This window comes from Nilaparvata lugens, chromosome 2, assembly GCF_014356525.2.
Source record: "Nilaparvata lugens isolate BPH chromosome 2, ASM1435652v1, whole genome shotgun sequence".
In the NCBI taxonomy this organism is placed as follows: Eukaryota; Metazoa; Arthropoda; class Insecta; order Hemiptera; family Delphacidae; genus Nilaparvata; species Nilaparvata lugens.
Genome location: NC_052505.1, coordinates 70,763,238 through 70,782,461, shown reverse-complemented (window position 1 = coordinate 70,782,461; position 19,224 = coordinate 70,763,238). Strand labels below are relative to the sequence as shown.

At 35.4% G+C, this 19,224-nt stretch overlaps 1 protein-coding gene across 5 annotated transcripts in view; it reads left to right on the top strand.

Annotated features, from left to right (window-relative positions):
* Window positions 1–19,224, top strand: part of LOC111043318 (potassium/sodium hyperpolarization-activated cyclic nucleotide-gated channel 2) — a 325,145-nt gene that overhangs the window by 246,353 nt on the left and 59,568 nt on the right. For all 5 annotated transcript variants that reach the window (XM_039421603.1, XM_039421602.1, XM_039421600.1 and 2 more), the window contains exon 3: window positions 15,906–16,069. In XM_039421603.1, the coding sequence (XP_039277537.1) occupies window positions 15,906–16,069 (164 nt within the window). The remainder of the gene's footprint in view (window positions 1–15,905; window positions 16,070–19,224) is intronic.

Below are 19,224 nucleotides of genomic sequence, written 5' to 3'. Positions count from 1 at the left end.
AAAATACGAAATACGATTACTGCAGAGCAAGGCGAATTTCACTCCATTGCTCGACAAATATTAATCAAAATTACTAATCCATGCCCATAATTTGCAACTCAATATTTGTCATGACATCTCTGTCGTCAAAATAAAAACTTGCTATATATCCAGGTTGAATATCTCATTGCACTGATTGAAGAAGTATGAATCTCATTTGATAATAAGACAACATTTCACGTCCTGTTCTATATAATATTGCATCTACTTTCCGCGCAACAAATTAATCAACCACTGTATTTAATAGATGAGTTATTGATATGATCAATAACCGTTCCAGTTATCTACAGAGAATGTGTAAGATGAAAAATATTCAATCTAAGGGGATAATATTGGTAGAATAGAGCAGAATAGTCCGGTATGAAAAGTTTGGCAATATCGATTAAATGGAACTGGTTTAATAGGCAGGAAGCGTACTGGTCATTAGAGGGTTGAAGGCTGGATGAAAGGTCCCCTGATTGGAGTAGAGTGGTGGGTACAGAATCAGAGTAGATGGAGAGAGATTGATAGAGAAAGGGAGAAAGAAAATCTGCAATGAAACTGGGAAGTGGAAAGTTTGAGAAGCATAAATCATTCTTGGCAGGAAATAAGAACTGCTTCAAATAGGCGTACTATCAACACTCGCCATCTCAGAACCAACATCGATAATGTAATCCATGAATATGCTGAATATGTATTCTCTATGCTAATAACACAGTGGGCTACATTATTTGATCATCGAAAATGAGCTTTTCAACTCTTTATTCAGAGAATATTAATTTATTCATTAGATCGGTTTTATTGGAAAATGTACACTCTATGGAAATTTGGATTTTTTCATAACCCTTATAATCATAGCAAGGTGGGGAGAATATTAACATCAACATGCATTGTTGAAAATTAATCTGAAACACAAGTTTGTAATAGAGCTATAGGATATTTGGCCATCCAGTCTATTCAAAATCTGAGCCCAAAATTATTGTACCGTAATATGAATGAATAAGAAGTATGTAATCTTATTTCATCCGTTTGAAAATAGTGGAAGTTCTATCCAGAATCCTCATTCATTTGGAATTAGATTGCTTCCATCATTTTAGCGGGTGGAAAATCAATAGCTCGTATATGTTTCTATTCCATTGTAATGAATAAATCTGGAGTGAAGGCCCACTGTGAGTAAAATCACATTACAGAACTCATTCAACGTTGAATCGACCTTTGCAGCACCAAGTACTTCTTAATAATTTAGAAGCTCCATGTTGTAACGCTTGCACGCAGGATGACTGGAGCAGAGGTGGAAACGAATGAATTTCGGATTTTCAAGCCATGTGTTCATGAGACTTCTGGATTAGTTACGCTGTTTTATGAGAAGGCAGCCCAAATAATATGAAGCACACAATCCAGGCTCAAGATGATCTGTAAACTGATGACCAGTAGAAACATAAACATAATTTTTTAGACATTTTATTAATTTATCAAAATTTGGGAATGGAATAGATTTGGGCCAAGCCTGTTGTTCCTTCCTAATCATATTTATATGATTTGTGATTTTGTCCACGAATAAATAAATAAATAAATAATGATATTTCACACGGAATCCTCGCTGAAATATTTAGAGGTATGATTTTGGGAGGAAGCTGGCTTGATGGAGAAAAGAGGATTGTGGACAAGATGAGGATGAACAATACAATGTTAGTCAAAACGAACACTAACTACGAGTCATTTTCCACACTCTAGAGCATAATATTAATGAATTTAGTTTTTCAGCATTGTGATCGCTGACTTCAAAATAGTAATAGATCTATATGAATCAATAGAATAATAATTATAGAATCAACTCGTATAAATATTGTAGGTAAAGGTGAGAAATCACACCTTTGAGTATTAGTGTTTTATTGTTATTGTCTCATAGTGAATAATGGCATTCAATTATATCTGTACCTGTAGCAATGAATCTCACGTGTAACTCGCGACCATACTCTTTGTTCCATAGTGAAACTACCACCTCAGCACCCTAAAAGTCGATTGTGGAGTTTCATTGGAGTTTATGGAGCAGAACTTGCAACAATCGCTGCGATTTGGGTCAAGTCGAATTGAGTCAGGCCGATTAAAAAATTATTTCCATCACTGTTTGTTTGTTTGCTTGTTTGATGACAGAACTGTCCTCAAGCGTGAATCGATTAAAAGTGAACTCTCTAAGGGGGTTTCCTGTGAAGCAAAGGAGAAGCCCGTGGCTGTTTTCATTTAGTCCCTGTAATAACCAGCGCTGTATGCTCCACAAACTTCGACTCCACGTAGGTTGCCACTTCTCCTTTCAACAAGCATCCACTCTCCTCCAGATTCCGTCATTCTCCTCCTTTCCCCCTTCCACTCACCTTTCTCATACCCTCATCGTCCCCAGAACTCATCACCCTCCTGGCAAGCACTCTTCATTAGCCTGTGCACTTAGTTGTCGCTCACGTTTCTCTTTTTCTACCGAAAGTTGGCAGGAAGGAATGTTAAAAGACAGACAGAGAAATCCTACAAAATAGATCCACAAACAATTTGCCCTACTCTCCTCAGCTTAATTCTACTTCATTTAACTATATTTCTTGCTATTCTCTATGTTTCAGTGAATTCCGTATTACTTGTGATAAAATTACAAGATGAAGTGAAAAAATTAATTCAACATCACATCTCATACGTAACTAATTACTGTAAACAATGATGTTTGCATAGTTTATTCAAATGTTTGTTGAACTTTAATCGATTGGACAATCAATTTTGTATATTATTTTAGTATTCACTCGGTCAAAACTCTACAGAAAATAAAATTATTATCTCCCGGCTTCCAAACTGATTCCCTCGTTAACCAGTATGTTTCATAATGAGAGTTTTAATTAAAAGTTGATAGACAAAATGCTGAACGGAGCAGTAGGAACGATCGTAGCCTAGTAGATAATTGCTCAAGGAATATCCGTCCTTAAAGTTTATGGACTGAATTTTATCTGAGTAGTCTCATCATGAGTGGCTCCAGTCTCAACTCTGAATAATTGATTCTCCCATCTCTCCATCGCAAATTCTCCTCACTTGAAAATGGAATATATGTGTGATTACTCAAAACTCCACTGAAGATTCTGTTGAACATACAAAATAAATTCCCTTTCTTGCCATAATTCACTATGGATAATCATAATATGATTTTGAGTAAAGATATCCTAGACAAGAGTTCATTTCTCTGAGAATCGAAATCGGGAGATTTGGTATCAAGCCAGATTTTATTAGCACGAATGATTTTAGATTGTAAATATGTTTGAGAATAGATCGTCTGGGAAGTTACCACGTACCGTACTCTGAATTATCATTATTCAGTTTAAACTGGGAGACAATCAACCATTCCAGCACTTAAAACGTGAATTTCTTTCAAGGAAAGCTGATCATTTAGAAAAAAATTGTCAGATCAACAATGAAATTTCAAATTGGATCCACTCAGATTATAATTCGACATGATATTTCAAACTTCACAGGCTTCACAAACTTGGTTCTTGTAATCAATCATTAGAGTATAACATTTTTTGTTAGGTTATTGGTTTATTATAAAATCAAGGAGTATTCATATCCTGACAATATTCTAAGAGCTTTCCTACTTGAAATCCTAGAAATCCTACTTGGGGTGAAACCCTAATGACACTATTCACTTTTATTTTATATGCATCTCCTAAGCCATAGTGTGTCACAGAGAAAGGATTATAAGATCTCACAATGTGTAACTAAGTAACTATGGATTAATCTGGAGTGTGCGGGAACCATCATTATATAAGTTACAAGAAAAGAAGCCCTTAACAAATCTCAAATGATACATGACAGGCCTATCCCCTGTGTTATTATGCCATAAATCATGCTCTATCATGTCGAGGAACTAGTATATTATCATTTTTTCGTGCGTGAACCATCTTTGGGCTTCTTAGAATATTGTTTCAGTCCCATGGAAGGAGGACAATATAAAGTGATTGCTAAAAAATAGATCTACAGAAGGAAAGTCTCAATATCAAATTTCTATGTGTATGTTAAGAAAAATTGTTCAATTCTATCTATCAACTGTAGAAAACGGAAAGCTCACCATTAGCCTTGAATGAAGTCCCTGATAATATGTAATTCCAACTGGAAGCTCTTGGCGAAATGAAAATTCATATTTGCAGCGGGCCGAAAGGTGTGGAAAAGACGCTGCACTTTCAGATAAATAATGATGTTGACGTGTGCTCGTACTAAATTTTTCGACTGTAGAGCAGACACGCCCTTACGACAATTTATCCGAGTGGAAGAGAGTGAGGAAATGTCGGAGAAAAAGAAAAATAATGCCCCAAGAAAGAGCCTCAAGTCAACGTGAAGAACTTGACACAATCTGTCATATAACTTGTGGGAGGACTTCCATCATATTAACTTAAGTATCATTCCAGACTAGACTGTAGACTCTAAAAAATCTTACAAGTATTCTGATCAGATTCAGATTTATTATTTGGATCGACTATTTAGATTCAAACTCTATTTCAGAGTATGCAAAACTTTCAATCATGTCTTATTAAAATAGATAAACCACCCTGAAAATATTCTCATCGGTGATGAGGCTAACACTTCGTGACTGTCAAGGGAGTGAAGTAATTGTAATTCAGTCTTATCATCATTGAACTGATATATCAAAGAGTATATCGACTATCAAAGTGTATGTCGGTTGAGACTCCCTAGTGAGAAAAACTTTACAAAAAGCCCTATACTCTCGAGTTAATTCTGTGAACACAATTCAGGTTACCTTGGGACCAGGAATATAGTGTCGCATAAGACGCAAGAGCTTATGAGCTCCAAGGTCTCCAAGGCTTACTTCCCCAGACTACTAGTCTATTTGCAGAGCTCTGCATTGATCCCAGCCCTTCAGAAGCAATCCACATATGCTATACAATGTGCAAGCTCACGGAATAGATCTAGATTGCTTGCAAATCTTTGTTAATAGATAACTGTTAGAGCTTTCTTGATTCTATAATCACGCTCCAATAAATCACTATCAATATTCTAAGGATTAACAATTGAATCATATCCAGTATTATTGAAAATATTGAATTACTTTTAATGCAGTAAATTGTTTTGCAGCGAAAATATTTCCTGTTATGAATTTTTTTTTAAACATCTTGCCTTAAAAACAAAATACAAAATAAAAACTTACAAAAGAAATATTATAGACTATAATATTATGATATTTTACAAATAAATTAAAGTTACATGGCACCACTCAGCAAGGGCAAAACCCTGACCGCTGAGTGAGAGTATCAGCTATTTAGACAATATAAAATTTATTTACTAATAATCAAAGCTACAAAAAATCGAAGTTCAACAATAAATTACTAGTAATTATTTTGACTGATGTCGAAGAAAAATGTTTGTATCACCCACTTATTTATCTGTTCCATCCTCTGTCTACCCCTATTAGAAAGAGATTCTGACAATGCATTTGGCATGATATTTATTATTTTCGAGCTAAGATATCCCAATTGTCTTCGCACTATTGTCAAATCTGAATAGTTAATATTATAAATGTTATGAGATGTAACTCTCAGGTTATACATAAAAACGTTATTATTCACTGTAAATTCATCCTTCCTCATCCATGCATAGTAGAGAAGTTTCTTTATATAAATTTTCTTTTGTTGATTCCATAAGCGGGAACTTAACATGAACTGCATGTTTATCCTATAAATAACTCTTAAAATTTTGATTTCTCAAGTTTTATTGGCATTTGATTCGTCACTGAATCCGTCTCAACAGACCATACGATTCTGTAAATAAGCAGCAAAACTATTTCCGCAATATCGACAGACGAGCTGCAGAAGAGTGATTGTGTCAGTGATTTATTGGAAGCCGCACTTTTTCAGCCACAATAATGTGTACTTCTCTCCTCCTTGCTCTCCAACCCATCCGTGTGTCCTTCTCCTCCGGTAACGATCTTGGGCCTAGGCTCTTTCCGAGTGGTATTTGCTTCGATAGCACTCATATTCTCGCGCCCTTAACCCGATTACCGCTCGTTTCAAGCACTGGCGCATAAACCCGATGCTCAATCCTATCTCGTCCGTTCCGTTTCTTCTCTTTATTTTTCAAACGTCGTAAAAATAAAACTCGAGTTTGACGCAGTGATTGAATTGTGGAGGAACTGATGGCACCACTTGTCTGAACACAAACTGGCCTGCAAAAAACAGATTGGCCAGTCAGTGGAGAGAAGCAGGTTAATTGAGCATGCTGGCCTTATTCACCCACACACTTGAGAAAGAATACATCCGATAGTGATATTTGCTGATTGCTTTGTAAAGATTGCTGATTCAAAGCTTCGAGTCAGTGCATCATAATTTCATAGTTTCACAGTTTCAATCACCTCAGATCCTTCTGAGGACTGAGAATCTTTAATTTTGATCCAAAAAAAAATAAAAGAGACAAAAAAGTAAGAGAATAATCCTCATATGAGGATACGTGTGAGCATCGTCTGAGTATGAACATTAATATATTATCCGACAGGCTCGCTTCGCTCGCCTTATCCGTCTGGCCAGGATCCCCGATTGAATCATCCAGAACTGAGACCAGCCTCTGCATTCGCTTGCCTGCATTCATTTCAGCTTGCTCACACCAGTCACATAGTCAATATGGACTTTCAGACTCGATTCAAAAACCAGTTTACTGAAACAACGCTGGAAACGTCGATTTTGGGCTTGTCGCTGGCGAACTTTCAAACCCCTCTACAAAGAATGTTCAGATACTAGCTGAGCATCTGTACCGAACATGAACGTCTCCTATCCATTAGTTCTTGAAAACGTCGATATTAACTTATGTTGCTTGGGTTTGGAAAGAGTTCTGTCTTTTTTTAATATAATGTCATTTTCCAAGCAGAGACATGATTAAGATATGAGAATTATTGTATTTTATTCTAGTTGTCTATATATTCATCTATCAGTTTTACGTCGTGTCTTAATTTTCGACAAGCCTATGAAGATAATAATTCTTGGAAGCTATCAGAGACTCTAATGTTTGAAGGAGAAATCTTCACTCTGCATTCCTCTTTTTTCTCACAATCAAGGTTTTCATACTACATCCACAAGATACTACTTTGAGAGTGATTTCTATTTAGAAAAGAAGGGAACGGTAGAGTAGTTGATAATCAATTATTTGAAAGCTGTTGGCAAAAAAATGCTGCCAGTTATGATTGATATGAAAATGTACCTGTTTTCACAAATTAACACATCATACTTTATAATAGTTTTCTCCTAATCATGAGTCAGCTCTACAAGACAAGAAATATCACTTGATAAGCAAATTATCATGGAAGCATTAGTGTAATGGTAGATGGTGGATGGTACTTGTTAGGAGTAACTGAACCCAAAGTTTGACAGTTAACCGAATCGAGCAGAGCACTAAACGCGAATGACGTCATCGCTTAATTATGGCAACCTCGTTCTATCGTATTATCGGATGACGTATGTGATCGGTTAATAATTATCATTAGCGAAAGGATCGCAGAGGAGTCTTGGGACCAGCAGCCCCAGTCCACATGTGGGGGGGGGGGTGTCACAACCGCGCGCCCCCTATTAATAATAACCGAGAGCCCTCTGGACCCATCTCATAACCCCCTCCACACCGTCCCCGACCATCAACTAGCAACACGCATGCGCAAACAACAATTAGTCATTTTCCACTAACGTAATTAACCGTCTCGTGATTCGATTCTCGATCATGCTCTATGATGGTGAATGGCTTGACACGTGAAAGGACACAACTCTACGCACTGTTACTTAATTACTTGAAAGCAGCATCTTGCATTGAATCCATGATCTCATGGATTTAGTGTTAATGATTTCAAATTTATATTGATTCTGATTGAGATATGAATTTAGAAAAGATTTGAAACCGCAGTTCTTGAAGAATTTTTCAAAACGATTCCTACCTCCATTATAATGTAATTGTTCTTGAGAAAATTTTGGAAGCAGGGTTTGTTCGAATCAGGGTTTGATTTCTAATCAGAGTTTGTTCGAAGTATGATATGATAAATCTACTGAAAATCTATAGAATTTCTTTATCTATCTAATAATTATCTGATCATCAATAAGGTCTATCCACGCTTGATAGAGAAACGAAGTATTTCAAAAAGAATATGAACAAAAAATGGATTAAGAAATTGGTCTTTTTTTAAACCAGTAGAGACTGATGAATCTCCCTTGATTAAAATAGGAAGTAATGCTTATTCTATTGAATGGATTCTTCTGATGAAAAATCTACATACCAGAAAAATATTCATACCAGTATATTGAAAGAAAATATGTAATTTCATTCATGATCAATAAAGGAGTGATGAATCCTTCATAAATCCCAGATTTGTGCATTTGGTACAATGATAATTGATGTATGGTTCTATGTTATATTTTCAGATATGTTCCGAATAATCATGACATGATTTTGAAAGTAAGTAACGTAATTATCGATGCTGACCTGAAAAGCTTCACCAATTTGAGAATCAGAATCGAGCACTTCACTTATCTGAACATTTTTCTATTTCAAGATTAAGTGGAAAATATCGGACATTTATCTTCTATATTTTTACAAAAAGAACACAGATCGGGAAATGAAACTTCAGTTTCTTGTGCATTTAAATGAACGTGGAATCCCACGTGAGCCTGATGTTTCCATTCAATTCAAGACTATGCTGTTTGGCCAACTGAGCTCCTTCTAATATGAAGTCAACAGTTGTAGCCTACTCTATAGGACATTCTCCAATAGGCTCAATGAAGTAACTCCTCTATGAATTTCCGTGTGAGTATTATTACAGTAGTTCATAATCACGAAATTAACTTTCTTGTAGTTTTACAAGGCTTGTCTCATGGAAACCATCTCCTCTCATGAATTATGTATTGTGGTTTCACTCAATCCCATTGCAACTCCATTTTGCAATAGAAATCACTTCCGCACTTGAGGTACCGGTAAGTGACATGTGCGTGAGCTATCATCAGAGGAAAGACAATTCAAAGTGATCTTAAACATTGAGTATTAGAAGATAGAAGACTGGTGTTGGCTTGATTGAGACAGGATGCCTTGATTATCGACGCTGCTTCCCTTCGAGCATTCAATAGAAGGATGCTTTCGCTCTCGCTTCGATTCACATCAAACAAATCTGCTCACTCAGTTAATAATCAAAGGCTTTATTCGTATTCTGATTTTTCATTCATTTTCATGGTGACTCCTATCACAAAGTAATAAATTATTGATATCCAACTTACTCAACGTATCCAACATAAGTAGAATATTTCCACTTTATTCACGACATGATCCATGATTCAAAGAGTAGAATTTTTGGGAAACAAATTCATACAAGTTTAGAAATATTTTCTAAACCTAAGGATCGAGCTGTGATTCATATTGGTATCAATTTCGTTCGTGATAATAAATGCTTGACATTGAAGATGAGTAAATGAATGTAGAATAGGTTGAATGAAAGATGGAGAAATGAGTGAATGAGTGATGGTTAAACTTAGCAATAACATTGTTAGGTGAAGTGATCTTCAAGTATGTAACTAGAATTCGTCAGCACTTTCTCTAGCGCTTGTATCTTTTTTGTATGGACGACTCTCATCTCTGGGCCCGAGAAATGGAAAAGGAACTGATTTTATAAGCAAATACAGAGAATATTTTGATTTTGAGAACATTATTCACCCACACACTTCAGAAAGAATACACCCGATAGTGATATTTGCTGATTGCTTTGTAATGATTGCTGATTCATAGCTTCGAGTCAGTGCATCATAACTTCATAGTTTCACAGTTTCAAGACAGGATTGATACTTCTGAGGACTGAGAATCTTTAATTTTGATCAAAAAATAAAATAAAAGAGACAAAAAAGTAAGAGAATAATCCTCATATGCGGACACGTGTGAGCATCGTCTGAGTATGAACATTCTAATATACTATCTCCAAATATAGTATATAATATAGTTATAAATAGGAGCCGAGACTCGAGACACAATTATGTAAACATTATTCTCTAAATCAAAAAACTTATAGTTGCCAAGTAACCGATAGCATTATCCCCCATCTGCTCAATCGTTCGGAATCTACCGATTAGATGTAGGTCCACTCATTTCATATAATATCATCATCTATCACAAGCTTATAACATGTGAGAACCATCCTCAAAAAAAATTACAAAATTAAAATCTCAGCAATAATTTTAACGATGCATAACAACATTTTGTTAAAAACAATTTGAACAAGTTTACGTCAAGTTGTGCTGTGGTATTGGAAATATGAGAAGACTTGATATATGGATGACATCTCGAGGGACCGTGGAGCGAATGGAAACTTGCGATTGCAGTTTTGTAAGCGAAGAGACCTAGTGATGGTGTTGGCCCTTAAGGGTGGAAGAATGGCGGTGGAGGTGAGGAGGTAAGGGGCCTCAGGGACCACAGCATCCATGCCTGCTGAGACGTGACAAGAGAGAGAGGGAGAACCCCAGCTGGAAAGGGTTGAGGGTTCAGCATCCCCATGGATGACAAAAAAGTGGAAAATCGAGAAGCTTCCACCAACTGAAAACAAATAAGAGATAAATATTTGTGCAAAGCATACAAACAAGGCTGCGATTGCCGATCGTTGTCAACCATATAACCCCGCTCTTCTCTCCAGGGATTGTTTTTGAAGAGTTTTTCAAGTACATAGAGCTCCCACTATACTTATGTAACACTTCTAGCTATGTACCAGATGTGCGAATTTTTAAACTAGATACGTTGTATTCATGTCAGGTGCATAGTGGTAGGCCTATGTGAATACCTCAGTGTCAAAGTTAGTAGACAGACGTCTACTAACGTTGCCTCAGTGTCATGTACGTAGTGGAGCCTTACGTTCTACGCATTGATGCTGCAAACTATTCAAGTACAAGCTAGACCTATGTAAGTTTGGATTGAACTTCCCTTGATTTCTAGAAGCTCCATACATATTCTACCTATTTTCAGCAAAGGATCACAGAGAACTGCTTGCACTCAAATGAGAGTACAATCAACAATGGTACAATCAAATGGTCCAGTCACTATATACATTGGTCATGCAATTTATATTTTAGTTCTGATTTTATAATATATTATTTGGGTACATAAGAGAAGTCCAGAACCAATTTCTTCATGCAAAATTCCTTTGTGCTACATACAGGATACATTACACTCAACAATAAATTTTCCATTTTTCGACCGAATTTGACTTATGATGCATGATTTTGGACCGCCTTGACGAGAAGAATGGAGTGTAGTACGATAAAATCTGAGCATTGTGTCAATAGTTATAAGTGTTTGAAATTTTGATCCTCTCCACTAGGAAATACTGAAATGAAGTGTATCTAACGGGTGATTCTCAAAGAAAATAATATCATGAACTTACGTCATTGTGCGTAATATCAATGTGAGGACAATGTAGTTGGTGATGATGGTTGAAGCTGAAAATTAGGTGTTTTTCACAATAGAAGGAGCTTTGTTTTCAGGTGTACCTGGAAATCTATATTAGATGGAGCGCTCTACCTGATTTCAGATTGTAGAGCACAAAAATACGCCTAAAGGGATTTTGAACAATCGGAAGATATTGTTGATAAAAAACTAAAATTCATCAAAATTGATTTTTCATTTTTCAAATTGATGTGATTCATCAAATTTCACTCATTTTTGTAAAATCATAACTCAGTACTCATTGGAGAAAGAGAGTTCCGAATTATCTCATTTTATTCAGAATTCTATAATCTAAAAAAAGGCGGGAGCTAATTTTTCTGTCCGATTACGATATTTGGCAGAAATAGCTGAAAACTGGAAAATGAGCCGAAAATACGAGATTTTTGGGCCACCCTGTATCTTAATGCACAAGGAAATTTTGCATGAAGAAATTGGTTCTGGACTTCTCTTATGTACCCAAATAATATATTATAAAATCAGAAATACAATATAAATTGCAAGCACAGCCCCTTTTTTATGTCTTATTGACTGGACTAATAACAGATTATAGAATTCGTCATTATTATACTATATCCATATCCATACTGATTGTAGATTGCCATAAATGAACAAAAGTTTTCGTTTGGGACGCTTCTCATTACATGTTGTGTGATTAATTTTCGTATTTAAATGTTCTGTATAGGTCGTATATATTTAAAAAACGTGAAGTGGCCGCGAAAGTTTTACAATAATATTTATTTCAAAACTACAGAACTTATATCAGAAGTACCTATTTTGAATTTTAATTTTTCAATTTTGTAAGAAAAAATAAATATGAATTCAATGCATTATAAAAATGGAAAGCTGCTCTTCAATAATAGAGCATTTGTGTCCAGTTTTTTTTTTCTTAGTCAATCTTCATTCATTGTCGATATCCATTATAACGATAATACCTACATTGTTGATTGTTATACAAAGAATTAAAGTTGAGAAATGTTCAATCTATTGTACACTAGATCCTAGGTGTCATTGCTCATCACATCAGAAGGGTGCTTCGAGTCGCATCATAGTGATTTTATCATACAATGTGTACAAAAAAGAATTACCGATTTTAAATATCTATATTTATTAGGAAGAAGGGCTTAACACTATCAAATTGCATACTAAAATACTCACAAAATATTGGAGTTTACGAAAATGCATAATTAATGTTTATTATGTCCTACATTGGCTGCACGGACGACATCAAGTCTGTAGCTTAATTCATCCCAAACTGAGCGTAAGGTGTTTTCTGTCACTACAGCCGCTGATATTCGCTGATATCCCCTGACATAACACTATGTGATTTTTTTCTGTGGGGATATGTTAAACAACATATTTACGTTCCTCCCTTACCTCGTGACATTGAAACCCGAATATCAGCGGCTGTAGCCTCAGTGACAGAAGACACCTTACGCTCAGTTTGGGATGAATTAAGCTACAGACTTGATGTCGTCTGTGCAGCCAATGGAGGATATATTGTTCATTTATGATGCATTTTCGTAAACTTCAATATTTTGTGAGTATTTTAGTATGCAATTTGTTAGTGTCAAGCCCTTCTTCCTAATAAATATAGCTATTTAAAATCGGGTTCATTCTTTTTTGCACACACTGTATTATGTATAAACAAAACTCAGATGAATTCGGGAGTAGGATAGCAATACTGATCGCTTTACTGATTCCTATGGGAGAGCAGAGAGAAGAATTTTAGGATGATAAAAACTGGGTTTGGTTTAAGACAGAGATGTTGAGAGGCTAATAAGCGTATTTTTTGTATTTTGTTCGTTTCTAAACACTCTTTTCTGAGATGAGGAGTTCAGTTCTAAATAAATAAGAGGTGCGCCTTGCCTTCCTTGCCTGAGAGCTTCAATGAGCTGCCGGATCCGATCGCATCGCAACCAACTCAGCTGCAAAATCCTTCTAAATATTTCAGCTGACCTCGACCTTATTCTACTTCCACCCCATACTCCACTCTCCACAATCCTCATTCTTCAGTATAGGATTTTCTTCAACCTAATTCTCACTAAAATTTGATAAGATTTCCTTGATTATGCTGATCACAATTAATCATGGTTTAATCAATATATAAAAACGTACAACATAGCATAATATTTTATGAATCAACAATAATTTATAGATCCTATAACTGCTATTGATTAAAATCTGAATCATAATCATGCTCAACATAATATGGTGAGAATTTCACTAAATTGCCTATTTTCTAAAACTCATCTGTAATTTTCTACTGATATACTACCACTACCTCCGTAAACAAAGCCATAGTGCATTCTGGTGGCGTCAGCACAGGTAGGGCTCCTACACCAATAAAAATTTGTTGATTCCAGCTGATCTATATCAGCTAGAGATTTTATTGGTGTAGGAGCCCTACCTGTGCTGTGCTGACGTTACCATCAACCACCTGTCATGCACTATGGCTTTGTTTATGGAGGTAATGATACTACACGGTAATTTGTATGTTGACAGTATTTTCAATTCCAATCTGTTGAAAATGAAATCTCAGATCATATATCGGTCATTTGAAATCAGTAGAGGGGAATAACGTTTGAGGATACTTCAATAGGGAATGCGTTCTCATAATCAAACTGGCAAAGGAAGCTCTGACTTGTATTATTACTGATGGAAATCGATAATTAATATTATATTCCACTCCTAACTAAATTTGTCAGAAAAATGACTTAAGATTTTCCTCAAATATGTTAATGTTTGTCACTTATCACAACACTTCGAACTAGATTCCATTACAAAATAGGATTATTCATCGTCTTGATTATAGACTGCCAGTCAATATTGATTTATTGAATTATTACAAGACTTGTAATACTTAGTATTCTTATAATACTTAGTAACACTTGTTATACTTAGTATAACACAACATGTTATTTATTAATTCGTGGAAGACTGTGATGAAAGTTCCATCCCTTATAAACCCTCACCAAGCATGATAGCCGGCTTTTCATGACAATTAGATTCCTTGGAGCAGATCCGGTAGATCACCGCTCCCTTGTGAATAGAAAGCGTAGCTTGAGAAATGTCTCATAGGATCGTTCCGTTACTACGGTCAAATGGCAGAATTCTGTTAGGAAAGCAGTCATGGACTGGCACTGGCTTTTGCTGGAATAAATCGATCTACTGGAATCGATTGGCCGCTGCCCGATGCCCGATAACAGCCAATCCCTCGCTCGCATTCAGCCGCCGCATCTCTGTGAACACGAAACTATCCGATGAAAGGTAGCCTACCGCGTATCTGTACGCTCTGCTCTGCTCTGCCTCTATCGTTAGCTGGCTGCTCCACGCAAAGAGTTGCGTCTTTGAGGAGATCGCTTCACCAAGGCTTTGCCATCCATTGAAATCCAGCGCTTTGAAAAGAACAAATCTCGACCTATTTGACGTTTCACTTACCGCATTCGTGACTACTTTTCCAGTCTAGTCTATCTGAATCTGTATTGATCTCTCCTCTCTCCTTCTATCTTGCCTCCTTTCCTCGATCTGTTTTTCAAGGTGAAGCATGATTCTGGTAGAAAGGACTGGACATATTGTAAAACGTGCTTCAGAAAAGTTAGAAAATTATGTCAGCATAAATCAAAAATGAGATAGCGGAAATAATGATGACAGATTAAACAGAAATAAGAAAGCAAGTTTCCATAGAAAAATACTTGTATTTGAGAGAATTAAGTGGCTGAATTCCTATCCATTTTTGCCTCTGTTGCAATAATGAATGAACCTTTTCATTTGTAAAAATGCACACTGCTCATCGTAATAATGGAAAAGATCACAAATTATCCATTTTTCTAGAAGAAAATTAATCAATGTTGAAAAATCCAAACACCATTTATTCTGCTAAGAATGCACTTCATTACTGGTACTAAAAATTTGGATCCTACTGTTCAAGGAGAAAGAAAAAGTATAGGAATAGCTATCATTGCTTCATAATGTACCGTATTTTGGATAGTCAACATCAACTCCACTCTCGTTCCTTGTTCAAGAAACACATTCTTTGGAGATCCAATCATCTTAAAACAAAAATATTCGAAAACTTAGAGGAATGATGTTCAGTGCAAAAGTTGATTTTGTTTCAAGTAAGAATTTTAATCTTGCAACGAAATTGGATAGCATCGCTCATTTACTATTTTGTGGTAGATAAAATTGATGAAAACAACATGAGATTTCTTCAAGTATTACGATTTTTGATTTGTTATTATTTTTAATTATTGTTTCTATTCCTCCCTCAATCATTGAATTTAATGAATGATCAGGTATTTGATCAATATTATGGACACATTCTATTGGTATTGAGTGATTTTTATGTATTTTGCATTGTAACTTAGAATCCTGTTTTATTTTATAATGTATATTGTTTGTTGCAGGTTCTATTGGGACCTTTGCATGCTACTATTATTAGTGGCCAACCTGATCATTCTTCCCGTCGCCATTTCCTTCTTCAACGACGATCTTAGTACTAGGTGGATAGCCTTCAACTGTTTATCCGACACTATTTTTCTCATCGACATCGTAGTTAATTTCAGAACAGGTAAGTCAATCATTAATTCATTACTGCTTTTCATTTTTGTTGGTCTTTTCAAGAATTATCTTGTGCTCCAATTTGAGTCTTTTTTACATGTAGGCTTACCAATGTAGAATCTAGGTGGTGGGAATCCCTCATTTTCCACAAAACGTTTCTTCCTACTCAAACTTTTGGTCAGTGATGTAATGAAGAATGGAATTCCAACATTTGACAATATTTGAGATTTTCTTGATTCTCTCTGTGTATACTGAGAAAGAGATACAGTGTCTTGAAACACTTGAAGGGTGAAAATATCATTTGCATATTCTTGGCCTTCTTTCATCACTGATAACAGGAACAAATTCATCCAGACAATTCAGGCAAACACGTGTCAAAGTTTACAACCACTTCAATTAATCCGTTTTTCACAAATCACGTGATTATTTTACATTATCTAGAAGAAATTGTACTTCTCATTAATTATTCTATCCAACAATCAAGGAGCGTCCATAGGATTCCCATTCATTTTCAAAATCAATTTCTCATTCCATTTGGAATATTCACATACACTGGAAGAGACTCCTTGAAAAACTCCATGAAATTACTCAATTTGAATAATTTGATACAAAATTGTATTATCTTTTCAACTCAACAAGTAGCTATGATTCTAACCCTGTTAAAAACATTGGAAGGTGCACATATTCTATTATATCAACAATATTTTGAACTGAATACACTGAATACTGAACAAAATAGATTTGATTAGTTTAAAATATCATTAGTGTAGAAATTGTGCACTTTGTGTTGTTGAAATGGAATTGGAAACGCTCTCTCTATTTGGCAAGCAATAAAATAAGAGTACAATTTCAATTTATTGATCAAATTTGCTGAAATGAATAATGTTCGGAATTAATTATAGCAATTCAATGATGGGTTTAGGAAATATCTCTTATCAATAAAGAGATGAAATGATGGTGGAAATAAATAAATGCTAATCAATCCACCTGTAGGACCAGAAAATTTACGAAATATACTTTTTCCTTAGATAGTTACAATGAATAGAATCTGTTAATTCAGTTGAGAATGTTAATTTTATCTCGTGCATTAAGTAAATTTGCAATCTAAAGAAATAAATAATTAAATAAGGATCACTCTACATTGGTCATTCCACTCTTGTGTGATATAATAGGTATAGTATTCGGTTTTTGAGCAATAATTGCTCCTCATTCGACAAATAGGCTTAATAATTATTTTCCTGGTTCAATTGGATTAGATGGACCAGAAGAACATTTTGTAACATCTATTGTTTGGTACTTCTTGTTCAATTCCGTCCACAATTTATCATCCATTCGATTTACCTAGAAAGTTAATCCATGGCGAAACTCAAGTTCTCATGATTCCTTCGTTGATGTTGAATCTATAATTTCGAATCACATTGAGAAAGTTTCTCGCTGTGGAGTTGCTCAAATCCTAACTGATTACAGTTAACTGAGTGACTTTGGAACTTGAGTTCCGATTGTTATTAGAAGTTGTCAGCGCGAACTCATCGAGCACTTGATCACTGCGTGGTGTTGCAATATTGCCGAAGGTCTCGGAATCGCGAGACAGTTTGAATTGCGAATTGCAGTCAACACACTGATGTTGTCAATTAATAGTGTAATCTCCAAAGTAAAACTGATAAGATTAGTAGCGACTTAGAAATATGGAGCTGGGAAGCAGTGTTTAGATCGTTTCATGATTAATCAGCATTTGAACTCAGGCTATGACTTGTGAAAGTGACAGGTGGAAAGTGAAATAATGTGGGTGTTGATCTGGATATGATGGTCCTTGGATATGCACGCAGTCATTCTCTCTACACAATAAGTTGAGATTTTCTGATAATCAACTTAATTGTATTTTCGAAACAATATAACAATGGATCGTTTTCAATCAATAAATCAGTGGACGAAATCTTGAAGTGCGTTGAAACCTTATCAGCGGTGAACAAATAGGCCTAGATGCCTGGATGTTTACCTGCATAACATTGCATTACATAATAATATTATATATGCCCTGCATCGTACGCCGAAGGCCTACATTTATAGGATAGGGAACAGCGATCCTTACAGGTGCACATCATTAAAATAATCCCGAAACTTCTAATAATAATAAATAACTGAACACCTGAGTGGTATATAACTTGATATAGGATGTACTGGAAACTATGAATCTCACGTTTAACACTATTTTCAAAATGTATTGCCATTTAAAATAAACTTCACCTTCATCTGATGAAAAACTTTGATTCCTGAGAGTAATCTTTCCAACATTGTCTTGAAAGAAGACATCACTTTCCTGTCTAAGATACTCTTGTATCTTCACTGCTATCCAAAAAAATACTCTAGATTCCTTCTAAATCCTTAGAGTAAAGAAATTTGATCATTACTAGTTATTGAAGCCTTTGAAACAAAAACCAGACTGGGAAAATAATGCGATTGGGTTATTTTATTCCAATTCGTCATATATTAGCAGATATAAACCGTACTCAGCAATGGGTAAAATCAAAAACATTTTATTGCGAGTAATGTCCACTTGCTTTTTCTTATGCATGAATAATGAAAAGTGCGTTGGTGATTTGATGAGTCAATGCAACGGACAGGATTCGAGTCCACGAACCAGGTGGTGTTATCTGACGTTTATAACGCTCCAGACCGCTAGACCTACCCGGCCGAGTGGGTATTTACATGGATAATCTTCATTGAAGTTGAAACTTCGTAGCCAAAAATATACGTTGACTCCGGCTGAGATCGAACTGAATGTGTATGATTCAATAATTCCAGAATCACTCATATTTACGCCATCAATGATCTAGGTGAATTGACGAATTGATAGAGCTTTTCTCGTCCGCAAGCTATATGTCTGGAAGTGGAGTAAATTCGTTTTAATCATGAAAATCTGATTTAATTGATTAAAAGAAATGTAAATAGGCCTAAAACCATCCTCGATATATTAGGGATAATCATGTTCTCTATGAACTTAAACACGTTCTTAAATGAATCTCTGAATTCTTAGAATGTTTTTTGATCGCTTCTAATGTTTTATCCTGCTTGAAACTCGAAATATTCTCGAGGAAACTAAAATTCAGAGTTGTTTGAATTTTCAAATACCCCAGTTGTTGAGGCAGGTTTTCTGGATTCATCATG